Here is a 13,238-nt window from a genome sequence, read left to right as displayed (position 1 = left end):
GGCCTTGCGTTTAAGAGCAGGATCTCTGAAGACATCCTTATTGACGACAGTTTTGTCCAAGGGGATATCCACAGAGTACCTTGTGGGCATTAGGTGATTGTAGTTATAAACTTTCACAAAAGACTTGATCTTTGACCTCTTGGCGATCTTCTTCTTGCCCATGGCAGCTGTCACTTTGCAGGGGTAGCGGTCAATTCCAGCCACCAGAGCATGGCTGTAGGGGCGATCTGAGGTGCCATCATCAATGTTCTTCACGATGACGGCTTTGCATCCAGAGTAGCGTCCAGCCAGGACAAGCACCACCTTCCCAGGTTTCATGAACTTGCCCATTTCGGCAGCAACCACTCAGGCCTACAGCAAAAAGGCTCAGAACCAGTTTTCTTATAAAAAACTTTAGATATTCCTGGGCACCCCTATGAATTCAGTGCAGTTCCCTGGGCTACCTTGGCACACAGTTTGGGAACCACAGGCACGAACAGGGCTTATGGGCTTGTCCTGGGATTTTCACTCATTAGGATGTCTTCAATATCTGTCTTCCATGTATCTTCTTCCCTGGCTGTGTCTAAATTTGATCTATGGTGCAGATCTTGCTGGAACTCTGGGCCTTGAGCCCTTGGCTCCTGCCTCCTTCAGGCCAGCACAGCAGGAAACTTACTTTAGTTATCTTTGAAGTTGTATTTTGAAGCTCCTGTTTTAACTGCAAAGCACTTGGAAAGGTTCTGCCTGGCTGGCCTGCCCCAGTGGAGAGCAAGTTTCAGGAGAAGGGAGATGGCTCCTTCCTTCTTTCTGGTGGGCGCTGACCCCTTCCTTAACCTTGTGTCTCCAGAATGTCATCCTCAGCAACTGCATGAGAAGAACAACCTTTGACCTTTTTTCTCTCTTCCCAGTACGGACGAACGCCTCTGCACCTTGCGGCCAACAACGGCATCCTGGACGTGGTCCGGTACCTCTGTCTGATGGGAGCCAGCGTGGAGGCGCTGACCGCAGTGAGTGCTCACAGGGCTTCGTGCAGGAGGGAGCTGCTGGGAGCCTCTGGCGCCTCCAGGGCAGGAGGGACAGGGCTTGCGTGGCAACTCTGCATTCTAAAGCAGCCAGGCTGCTGTTTTCACTCCTCCGCTGCAGTAACACAGACATTCGCCCACACACGCCCAACCTAATGTCTCCTTAATGTTCCTCTTCTCATCTCACCACACCCTGCTCTGCCAGGGATTCCGCTGCTTCCCTCTGGCCTTTTTGTTTTTCGGCGTCACACACCAGGGCCCCTGCATCGTGGGATGTGTGTACTTCCCCTTCCTAAATGCTCCTCTGCCCCAGGGCACTGGAGCCCCTGCCCTTTAGAAGGAGCTGGGGGAGGAAGAATCCTCAGTGGGTGTTGGGTGCAGTCTCCATATTTGCCCAAGACCAGACTGCCGGGTGCCATAAGCAGGAGTTGCTTAAAGAGTCAGGCTTTGCTTTAGGCCTGTGGAGTATTTTAAGTGAGATTTCTTCAGTTCCCTCACTCCCTGCTGCCGATGCCAGACCTAGCACCTCCCTGCTGAGGAAACCTTTTGATTCACATTTCATGAAATACTCAAGAAGGAAAATGCATCAGCTAATGAGGTATGGTTGCAGTGTTATGGCTGCAGTGAAATATTACCATTCGGGTGCTTGCCGGCCTGAGAGTAGGCTGACCATCCAGCCTGTGTGGGAGAGTCCTGGGCTCACAGATTAGAGCGTTGCTGACAGAGGGTGCTTCTCTGAGGAGACCAAGTGGTGCTTTAATGTGTCAGCCCAGCTCAGGCCCCGAGGCTGGAAGAGAGCCTCATTTCCTGGAGATCATCCAGAGGTTAGCAAACCATGGCCCACAGGCCATATCCCACTGCTGGTTTTTGTAAATGAAGTCTTACTGGGACACAGCCATGCCTAAGGTTTGTATTGGCCTTGGCGGCTTCCACGCCAGGTGTCAGAGCTGAGCAGTTGTGACAGAGACCATATGTGCCACAGAGCCCAAACACCTCCTCCCCTGGCCCTTGACGGAAAGTGTTTGCTGACCGCTGGGGCTAGGATGTCGCCTCCCTGAATGCACTCATGTTATCGGGATGTCATTCCCTCCCCAGAAGTAATAGGTCTGATCTGTGCAGTCGAGGGGGAGGGCCCAGCTCTGTGCTTTCTCTGCAGGCTCAGTTATTACCAAATACCCTGCATGGGATGAGGCCCGTTTCTAGGGCACCTGGTCACCCACCGCAAATGCACACTCCATACCCGCTTCACCCTGCTGTGCCTGACTTGTTAGATCTCGTGGGCCATTGTCAAGCCTGCCCAGCCATGCTTGGGCACAGGTTCCAGTTACTCCCTAATAGAGCATTTATATGCATTTTCAAGACGAATAAATATTTTTGTCCTATGTGTGGCCTCATGAAAGACCCAGCCAGGCCATTATTGAAGATGCCAGCAGCTGACGCTGTTGCATCTACCGCAGTGCAGGCTGGGGCTGCTGAAATGTGCGGCCCCCTCTGTGGGGTCCCTTCTGAGTCTCAGGGCCCTCTGCCCTTCCCCACGACAGCTGCATGGGTGGTCCCCGCCAGGCTCCTCCTCAGGTCCCTCCGTGCACCCCCTCGCTCTCTGGCTTCCCACCGCAGGAGAAGCGTCCTCTGTCCCCAGGCCCCTCCCATGATGCCCAGAGCTAACCTGCGAGGCGGGTGCGGCTCTTTCTGCCACCTCCTCAGTCACGCCGCACACACCGGGGGCGCTGTGCGAGCAGGGAGTCCAGGGGCACAAGACAGGCGCGCGGCCCTCAGGAGACTTCTGGCAATGGGAAAGGGACGCTGACCCGAGAGTCACAGCCGTCAATTACAGTCACCGAATGGGCGAATGGGACCGTGTGGTGACAGAACGGAGCGGGTCCTGAGGGCGTGACAGGGGCTAGGGGCGCCCCTGTGGGAGGCATCACTAGAGCCTGTAAGCCACGCCCGGTCCTCAGAGGGGCAGAGTCCTGGAAGGATCGCCCTGTTCAGGCCGGGGCTCGGCGGCCTCCGGTGCCCTCCCGCGGTGGGAGCGCAGTGGCTGGAGCCGGCGCGGAGGCCCGGGAGATGGGAGGGTGAGCAGAGCTGGGTGTGCCTAGCCTTCTCCCAGTGCACCGCCCCCCGACCCCCCCTACCCTCTCCCCGGCCACCGAGACTTCCTCTCCCGCGGGGTCGGGGAGACCCTCCAGACTGGAGCGCCTCACTGGTGACGCTGCCTTCAGAAACACGACCACACCACATCCCTCGGTTTAAGTTTCCTAGCAGCCACATCGAAGGAGGAAAAAGAGACAGAGGAAACGAAGTTCAATAACGTATTAGCACGAGATAATACAAATATTATGCTAACCTGTAAATCAATAAATTTATTTATTGATTTATTATTTGTGTATATTCATGGGGTACAAGTGCAATTTTCTCCATTGGTATATTACACTGGGGTGAAGTCAGGGTCTTCAGCCTGTCCATCACTGGAGCAAAGCACATTTTACCCACCGAACAAACTCCCATCCTCCACGAGCCTCCCTCCGCCTCACCCCTGCAAGGCCCCACTGTTCATCATTTTCCACACTCAGCTTCCCTGTGTACACATCATTTAGCGCCCACTTTAAGTGACAGCATGTGATATTTGGCTTTCTGTGTCTCAGTTGTTTCGCTTAGTATAATGGCCTCCATTTGCATCCATGTTGCTGTAAAGGACATGATTTCCTTTTCTTTTTTCTTTCTTTTTTTTGTTTGTTTTTTTGAGAGGGAGTTTCATTCTGTCGATAGGCTGGAGTGCAGTGGCCTGATCTTGGCTCATGCAACCTCTGCCTCCCGGGTTCAAGGGATTCTTCTGCCTCAGCCTCCCGAGTAGCTGGGACTACAGGCATGTGCCACCACTCCTGGCCAATTTTTGTATTTTTAGTAGAGACGGGGTTTCACCATGTTGGCCAGGATGGTCTCAATCTCCTGACCTTATGATCCACCTGCCTCAGCCTCCCAAAGTGCTGGGATTACAGGTGTAAGCCACCGCACCCGGCCTGATTTCCTTTTCTTAATGGCCAAGTAGTATTCCGTTGTGTATATATACCACAGTTTTTAAGTCCAGTCCTCTGTTGACGGACAGTTTGATTCCCTACCTTTGCTACCGTGAATAGTCCTGCAGTGAACACACAAGTGCAGGTATCTTTTTGATGTAATGATTTATTTTCCTTCAGGTAGATACCCAGTAGTGGGGTTGCTGGAACAAATGGGAGTTCTGTTTTTAGTTATTTGAGAAGTTGCCATGCTGTTTTCCATAGCGGTTGTACTAATTTATGTTCCCACCAACAATGTATAAAAGTTCTCTTTTCTCTACATCCTCTTCAGCATCTGTTATTTTTTGGCTTTGTAATAATGGCCATTCTGATTGGTGTTGATACCTCATTGTGGTTTTAACTTGCATGTCTCTGATGATTGGTGATGTTGAACATGCTTTTCATGTTTGTTAGCCATTTGTCTTCTTTTGGAAAATGTCTCTTCATGTCCTTAACCCACTTTTAAATGGGATTATTTGGTGGTTTTCATTGTTGTTGTTAAGTTGTTTGAGTTCCTGGTACATTCTGGATACTAGTTCCCTGTTAAATGTAGAGTTTGCAGTATTTTCTCTCATTCTGCAAGTTGTCTGTTCACTCTGTTGATTATCTCCTTTGCTGTGCAGAAGCTTTTAGTTTAAGTCCTGTTCGTCTATTTTTAGTTTTGTTCCCTATGCTTTTGAAGTCTTAGTCATGAATTATTTGCCTAGACCCATGTTTGGAAAAGTTTTCCCTGAGTTTTCCTCCAGTGTTTTTATAATTTAAGATCTTCCATTTAAGTCTTTAATCTCTCTTGAGTTGAGTTCTGCAAATGGTGAGAAAGAAGGATACAGTTTCATTTTTCTGCAAATAGATACCCAATTTTCCCAGCACTCCTTATTGAAAAGGGTGTCCTTTTTCCAGTGTATGTTCTTATCAATTTTGTCAGAGAGCAATTGACTGTAACATGTGGCTTTATTTCTGGGTTCCCTATTCCTTTCTGTTCCATTGTCTGTTTTTAAGTGGGTACCATGCTGTTTTGGTTACTATAGCCATCTAGTGTAATTTGAAATTAGGCAATATGATGTCTCCAGCTTTGCTCTTTTTGCTCAGGATTGCTTTGGCTATTTAGGCCCTTTTGTGGTTTCATATGAACTTTAGAGCTGTTTTCTCTAATTCTGTGGAAAAATGAGGTGGGTATTTTGATGGGGATTGCACTGAATCTGTAGATTGTTTTGGGCAGTATGGTCATTTTAACAATATTAATTCTCATCTACAGTATGTTTCATTAGTGTTTTTTAGTTTGCCTCGTAGAGATCTTTCACCTCCTTGGTTAAATATATTCCTGGATTTTTTTTTTTTTTTTTTGGTACCTGTTGGAGATGGGATTGCCTTCCTGATTTGGGGCTAGATCATCATTGGTATGTAGAAACTCTACTGATTTCTGTATGTTAATTTTGTATTCTGAAATTTTACTGAATTAATTTATTAACCCTAAGAATATTTTGGTGACGGCTTCAGGGTTTTCTAGATATAAAATCGTATCATCAGCGAACAGGGATAACTTGACCTCCTCTTTCCCAGTTTGGATGCCTCTATTTCTCTTGCCTAATTGATCTGGCAAGGGCTTCCAGTATTCTTAAATTATTGAGATCTTTTACATTCTTTGGTTTATACAAAGCTTTCCTTCTGTGCACTGACAGTGCGTCCTTACTCCCCAGGTTTCAGGCTGAGTCAAGGCCTGGGCAGGGGCCTCTGGTCTTCCTGGAAGGCCCAGCACCCATGCCTTCCTCCCACCCTCCAGAAGCAGTTCCATCTACCTCTCCTTCAGAACCACCAGCGCCCCCTGCTGCCACCTTCCCACTCCACTGAGTCCTCAGCCAGGGTGACCTGAACAAGGCTGCACATCCTGTCCCATCTTTGTCCTTGCCTCCCTCACTCCTGCACCCTCCACTGTCTTGTCTTCCACTTCACACAACCCTCAGCAGAGTCCCCACTCACCTTTTGACAGTTTTCCTTCTAAACTTTCTTACTATAAAATAAAACACAAATAGAAAAAAGCACATAAACCAATATAATGCTTAATGGGTTTCCGTAAGACAAACACCCTTGAATTCCATGCAGGTCAAGAAATAAAACTTTCCCAGCCACCCCGAAGCCCCCATGAGCCTGGCCCAGCTGTTGCCCCTGGCCCAGGTGATCCCTCCCTGACTCAAAGCCAGCTCTTCCTTTTGCGTCCTTGTCATCTTTCCACCCAAGTCCCAGCCGCTGCCCCGAGCCTCTTTCACTGGATATCCCCAGGGCTGGGTGCCCTTGGTGCTCCCTGACACTCTCCTGCCTGGGATGAGAAAGTCCCCACATCCTGCTTCTCCCCAGGCCTCTGCTTCCTGCTGGTCCACCCTGCAGTCCAGCCTCTCCCTTTCCATCCCCCCAGTCCTCTCTGGCCCCCAGACTTGCAGCTGCCCAACACTGAGGCCCATGCTCTGGTCTCTGGTCCTTGCTTGCCCCTGAGTGCCAGCCTCACACAGCACCTTCAGAGGCCCCTGGCCTCCCCACACCAGGGCCCCTCCCTCCAGTTCTGTGCTTCCTCTTCCCCAGTGTTCAGCCTCTGCAAAGGGCTTCAGCACGTGTCTGTCACCCTGCCCAGGATCACAGAAACCCTCCTTACTCTCTCCTCACCTGTTTGCATCTAACCCGCAGCCCACTAAGTCTCCTCCCAGTTCTCCATGACCATGAAGCACCCGCCCATCCAGCCCCCACCTGGTTAAGGGCATCACCCTTAACCTTAGTCTCCTCCGGACCAGTCGGACTCTTAACCCAGCCCTGCACGGTAGCCTCCCGCCCCTTGGGACCAGTCCATCCCAGCCCCACCTTTATCTTTCTAGAAATGCCAGCCGCTTGGTGGTCTCCACTTTCACCTCCATCTGGGGCTCCTGTGCCTTCAGGATGTGACCTCCGCAGCCTCTGCCCAGCCTCCCCTGCCCCCCGCACCCCTTCAGCTGTGGTCAGGTCCTGGGAAGCCCCTGCCGGCTCCCCCATCATGGAGTTGGCACCTTTTATTCTTTCACCCTGGAGCTCCCCGTTTCCCCCTTCACCCCCTGCGCATAGTGTGCCCACAGCGTCAGCACACACAGGCACACATCTCTCTGCCCACTTGTGCCCTGAGGCTACCTGATGCCCTCTGCCTTCAGAGTGAGAGAGACTTGGAATGCTTGCTGTGGGCATGCGGGCACACAGCCCATAACATTGTCTGTGGCACCCACTCCTCCTCCTCCATCAACATTCACCTCCAGCCCGGGAAACCTCCTCTGTCCCAGCCTCTCCAGCATGTGTGATTTGCCCCTGTGGGCTGCTGGTCTCTTTGCCTTCCTTGCTCTATTAGAAGTGTATCCTGACTTCTCCTCGGAGGAATGAGCCCTTGGGCAGGGATCACTGGGAATTCACTGCTGCCTCCTAAGTGGGCTCCCTTCTTCCACCCTTACCTGTCCACAGCCTGGTCCCTAGACAGCCGCCTGGTCAGACATAAGTAGAATCTTGTCCTCCTTGCTCAGATGCTCTAGCAGCTTCTCATGGGGATCAGAGCCCTTCAAATGGGGGCTTCCCCAAGGATCTGCCACTGACATTGCCTCCCTGACCCCCATCTTCTGTTCCACGCCTCCTCTCTCCCTCCGCATCAGCCCCATGAGCTTCCTTGATGTTCTTCAAAAGTGCTGGCCATCCACCGCCCCAGGGCCTTTGCACTTGCTACTCTTGGGCCTGAGCAGCTCTTCCCCAGGTATCCATGTGATTTGCTCTCTCACCTTCTGCAGGTTTGGACTCGAGCTTCACCTTCTCAGGGAGGACTTTCTGGACCACCCTAATTTAAATCCTATCCCTCCCCAACCCCTAGGATTGCCCCTCATCTCCCCTGCCCCATTTTTCTTCATAGCACCTATCACCACCTGACCTACTGTATTTTACTCACCTATTTGTTTCTTGTCGGCCGTCTCCACCAGATTCTGGATCCCATGAAAACAGGGACTTTTGCTGGTTTTATTCACTGCTGTATTCATAGGCCTGTGCATAACAGGCACTCAGTAAATACTTGCTAGATGAAAGTACAAAGGAAGGAAGGAAAACATGAGTGACACCATAGTCCAAGCAGGACATGAGGTGTTTGTTGGCCGAGTGCTAAGTAGATGAACCCTTATAATTCTATAGGTTAACAAAAAAATCCACATTTTCCCCAACACTATCTAAAGATGTTTAAATGACTGTGCACATTCTTTTAGATCATCTTTTCACTCGGAGTTACACAAATAGGTTGCCCTGTCAGTGCTTACCCCAGTTGAAACCCCATCTGTTCCATTGCAAAGCATATTACACGTGTCACTAGAAGTCCTGACCGTGAGCACGTCCCCAGACGTCAGTAAGCAGCATGTCTGTGAAGGGAGGCTCCTAAAACTAGCTGGCCTGTGGGGCTCTGGCTTCTTGAATACAATAAGTGAAGTGGCCTTTCACCTTTCCATGGATTTCTTTCTATGTCATGGGACCAACTTGGGAATCACTGCCCACAGTCTAGAATGTAGTGTGGGGGGCTGCGGGTGCACAAGAGACACCGTGATTTCTGGACCCAACTCATCCTTCTGCAGCCACTTGGTCCCCAAGGCTCACGTTGAGATGATGGACAGCTGAGTGCTGAGACACTTGGCCATCTTTCTATATATTTTCAGTGCATGCACTTCATTGAGCCCATGAGTCCTGTTGGTGAGGAGGACGGCAGCAAATGTTAGTGTTGCTTTTGCAGCCTCCATCGGGGTGTCCAGTAGAGCCAAGACCAAAATGCAGAGATCTGACTTCTGCCCCTTTCCCTCTCAGACAGAAGGCCAGGTAGTTAGGGCAAGTCTCAGCTCTTCTATGAATAATTTCTGATACTGCTTGCTTCTTCTGTGCCTAGCACTGTGCTGGTTCTTTGCATTTGGTTTTCTCTCACCTGCTCAAGAACGTGTGCAGGGAGAGTGCCATTTTCCATCGTGCAGATGAGGAAACCCAGGCCTGGGAAGGCCGAGTGACTGACCACATAGCTGGTGAGGGGTGGGTTCAGGACTTCAAACTGGGTCTTCTCCCAACTTCAGACTGTCTCCTGCACCGCCAGGCATTTCTGTTGAAAGTCTGAATAGTGTCCTTGAGAGCAACATGTTTTGCAAGCTGTAAAGTGCAGTGCAACTATGAGGAAACATTTTTATTTTTTATATTTTTATTTAGTCTTTGAGATGGAGTCTCGCTCTGTCGCCCAGGCTCGAGTGCAGTGGCACGATCTCGGCTCACTGCAGCCTCTGCCTCCCAGGTTCAAGAGATTCTCATGTCTCAGCCTCCTGAGGATCTGGAATTACAGGCACCCGCCACCACACGTGGCTAATTTTTGTATTTTTAGTAGAGACGGGGTTTCACCATGTTGGGCAGGCTGGTCTCAAACTCCTGACCTCAGGTGATGCACCCACCTCAGCCTCCCAAAGTGCTGGCATTACAAGCATGAGCCACCATGCCTGGCCGTGAGAAAGTATTGTTGATGGTGGTTCTCTTGGTTTTGAAGAGGCTGAACAGCGAAGAGTTCAGCCTGTTGGTGAAAGGCCTCTGACTGTGTTTTGTGCACATCTGAGCTCTACAGGAGGAACGTCCTGTTCAGACGTGTCGGGGGCAGGAAACTTCAGTCAAGGCTCAGATTTCTTCTAACTAGGGCAGTGGTTCCCAAACCTTGCTGCATGATAGAATTACCTGGGAACCAGGATGTATCCCATACTGATGACAGCAGTGTCTGTGTGGGAGCTAGGCGGCAGGAGATTTTCAAGTGTTACAGGTGATTCCAGAGTGTAACGGAGAACCCCTTCCCTTTATGGACTTTTCTTGTGTCCGTAAAGAAACTAGAGCATTTGGCATGGATCCCTGGTTGGAGATGCAGTGTCTGTTAAGGCACCTATTTCAGCCCCAAAGCAAGCTTGAAGCCCTGACCTGCCCCCTGGGGGATATTTCAGGAATTTAAAGGAACAGAGAGAGACGGGCAGTTCCGACTGCACAGCAAGCCTTCCCCAGAGCAGCCACCTGGGCTTCCACCGGCAGCCTAAGGCAGTGGTTCTCAGCAGGGCAATTTTGACCCCCGACCCCCAACAATTGCCAATGCCTATTTGGTTGTCACAACTGGGAGTTGGGTGCTACTGCCACCTAGTGTGTAGAAACCAGAGATGCTACTAAAATTCCTAAGAGGCGCAAGACAAACCCAGCAACAGAGAATTGCCTGGTGCAAAATGTCAGTGTTGGCAAGATTGAGCAACACTATCTGAATGGGACCCCAGGCATGACTCCGGGAGTGACTTGGGTTGAGGAATTGAGAGGTTGCTGTTATGTAGATTTCAGATATCCCTAAGCTTCTACAGGGATGCAACTTTGTTATTGATACACATTGATAGATAAACCAAATCCTTACTTTTTTATTAAAAAAAAATCATTTTTATTTTTTTAAATTGCTTTTCATCTTTTCTACTTTTGAATTTTTAGTGATCTCTAAAACTGCAACAGAATAGCCCCTACATGTCGCGTTTCTCCCTGGTGGCAGGGGAACAGTGACAGCTTCTGCCTCCCGGGGGTGACTTCAGGGGCTGAGGCTTGCAGAGCACTGAGAGCTGGGTCGGGCACGTATTATGAGGTGGTGTTCAATAAGTACTTGCTGTCATTGTGTATGTTCATGGTGTAGATACAGAAACAAATTTATTCAGTGTGAAACTGCAGCCTATGAAAAGTCTGTAAATAAAAAGCAAGCATAAAAGTGCTGTGGACTCTTATTTCCTTGTTTTCTGTTCACCAAAAAATCTTTCAATGAAAATTGCCTGTCAAACTAAGTATTTCCTTTGAAATGCACAGTAATTACCAGGAGCCAGTATCGTGCAAGGGCTGGGTTTGTCTCTGTAAGGATTGTAACACAGTAGCTTGCACTAACTAGAATTTGGCACCTAATGAGAATCTTTACTGTCTGCGTGATGGGAGATTGGAGAGAGGGGTTCAGGACAGGGAGGAGCCATTCAGCTGAGGAGGCAGTTGAGTTGTGATTAAACCTGTGGACCTGAAAGGTGTCGCTATTGGGCAGGAAGACACCAGCATGTGCTTTGTTCCTGCTTCTTATCTTCCTGTCCTGTACAATCAAGTGAAATAAGGATTGCACAGCCAGAGAAACACACCAGGACATGCTCTTTGTCTACCTGGCTTGCTTCTCACACCTGCTATGCTTGTTTCTGCCTCAGACCCACATAATTGGGGTATGGAACACACACAGCTCTCCTTTTCAGAGAAAAGAAACTAACGCATTTTTCTCCAACAGGATGGAAAGACGGCAGAAGATCTTGCTAGATCAGAACAGCATGAGCACGTAGCAGGTCTCCTTGCAAGACTTCGAAAGGTGAGAAATTCTGTTCATGGGTCTGAAGTTCTCTACCCGTGTTTATGTGAAAAAGTCTCAGCCTTTTTCCTTATTTGAGAATAAACAGAATAAACAGCCAGGTTTTAGGAACAGTGGTCCCTGTCCTGTGGTTTGCATGTCAGTCGGTATAAATGCATCAGCTCCCTTTCTGTTTTCTTCTCTATTTGGACTTGGAAATCATTTAGCCTGTTTGCAGTTGCTCTGCCTGGTTTTCCTCCTCCCACTCTCTCTGTAATAAACCACTCCCACAAAGTAGCGGGGCATGAGGACGCTGACTCTGCCTCTTTCCTTCTTATGTTTGAGCTCCAAGATAGCTGTTAAGCTCCTGTTTATCAAACATTGTTGCTCTAAGGCTTAAAGAAACATGACAAAAATAAGTAAAGGCAGGTGTACCCTTTCCAGCCTACAGCATAACAGTTGTGTCAGGAGATTTCACAGTAGCCATACCCTTTAGTCTAGGAACTCTATTTTATGCTTAAAGATGTTCGCCGCAGTATTATTTATAATACAGTAATAAAAATTGAGAACATCAGATAACCCACAAAATGTCTAGTAAAGGGTCCTACAGTCATAGAATAGAATGGCTTTGACCTTTTAAATATTTTTAAGGAGTTTTACTAATAGGAGTTAGGGGGGTCTGGGCTTCAAAGCAGAAGACAGATTGTGTATACGTAATAATCTCTACTATGTTAAAATGCATAGAAAGAAAATGATAGAAGTGATGTTTTTCGATTTTGCTATTATACTCAACATTTTCTTCTTTAAACATTATTGAAAAATTTTTTAAATTACTCTATTTTTTAAAAAATTTATAACAATGGTAATCATTTTTTTAAAAACGCAAACTAGGAATAAAATGATAATTCAGTTGGTTTAAGTGCTTGCTGAGAAGATAATGTCCAAAATATGCTCCAGATATCGCACAAAGTTCTTGCCGTATAGACTGAGAAGTGCCTGGGGGAGAAGTGCTGAGGTCATAACCTTCACAGCCCCTGAAGTTTGCATTTTCATACTTGTCCTGTGGTCTTGCCAGGGGCAGGCGGGCCACAGATTGGGATAAGATATTTCCTTATGCAAAATATAGACTTGGAGAGACACACTTCATATGTGCGTATTAAAACCCCTTGGAGTTTACCTGGCAGGGGTAAAATCATGGGTGACTGATTTTCACACTCTTCTGCTTTGGATTCTGAGAACTGGCCTCAGAGGCACTGAGCAGATGTTGATAAACTCAGAGCTGCGATTCAGTCTCCCCTTTGTCCTGGAAAGTGCAGAATGAGATAAGTCAGGTAAAATTTCCCTAACCTTACTCACCTGTTCTTACCAGAAATTCATAAATTACAATGATGGGCTTAGTGATTTCTTACTCTGTACCATTATGGACTGTGTCCTTATGCCTGCGAATTTGGACTAGAAACTCAAGGGAAACCTTTTTCTTTACAGGCAAAACAAGCAGAAGCGGGGCAGGGGCAAGGGAGAGCCCGTGAGTGGTTAGCACTCAAGAATGAGCCTTTCTGTAGAGTTTCCTAAGTTTAAAATTCGCTATCTTTGAAGCAGAGGACCAGCCAAACCAAACACAACACAAGCCTCGATTTGCAGCCTCTGGCTTTTGCCAGATTACACAGCCGGAGGGCTCGCATTGGGTGCAGAATCTCACGCCTGTAGGCTGGCGTGCATCCATTACCCAGGCAGCATCCATTGATAGTGAAAGGAGATGAGAAGTCTGGTTTTTGCACAGGCTAAAAGAGCACAGTTTTT

The 13,238-nt window shown here is 48.6% G+C and overlaps 1 protein-coding gene across 6 annotated transcripts in view; it reads left to right on the top strand.

The window, feature by feature from the left end:
- DAPK1 (death-associated protein kinase 1) overlaps positions 1-13,238 on the top strand; it is a 214,833-nt gene that overhangs the window by 163,419 nt on the left and 38,176 nt on the right. For all 6 annotated transcript variants that reach the window (XM_011945873.1, XM_011945872.1, XM_011945871.1 and 3 more), the window contains 2 exons: positions 888-986; positions 11,382-11,459. In XM_011945873.1, coding sequence (XP_011801263.1) covers positions 888-986; positions 11,382-11,459 — 177 coding nt within the window. The remainder of the gene's footprint in view (positions 1-887; positions 987-11,381; positions 11,460-13,238) is intronic.

Source organism: Colobus angolensis, unplaced genomic scaffold (assembly GCF_000951035.1).
Source record: "Colobus angolensis palliatus isolate OR3802 unplaced genomic scaffold, Cang.pa_1.0 Scaffold246, whole genome shotgun sequence".
NCBI classification, from domain to species: Eukaryota; Metazoa; Chordata; class Mammalia; order Primates; family Cercopithecidae; genus Colobus; species Colobus angolensis.
This window is presented reverse-complemented; position numbering and strand designations above follow the sequence as displayed.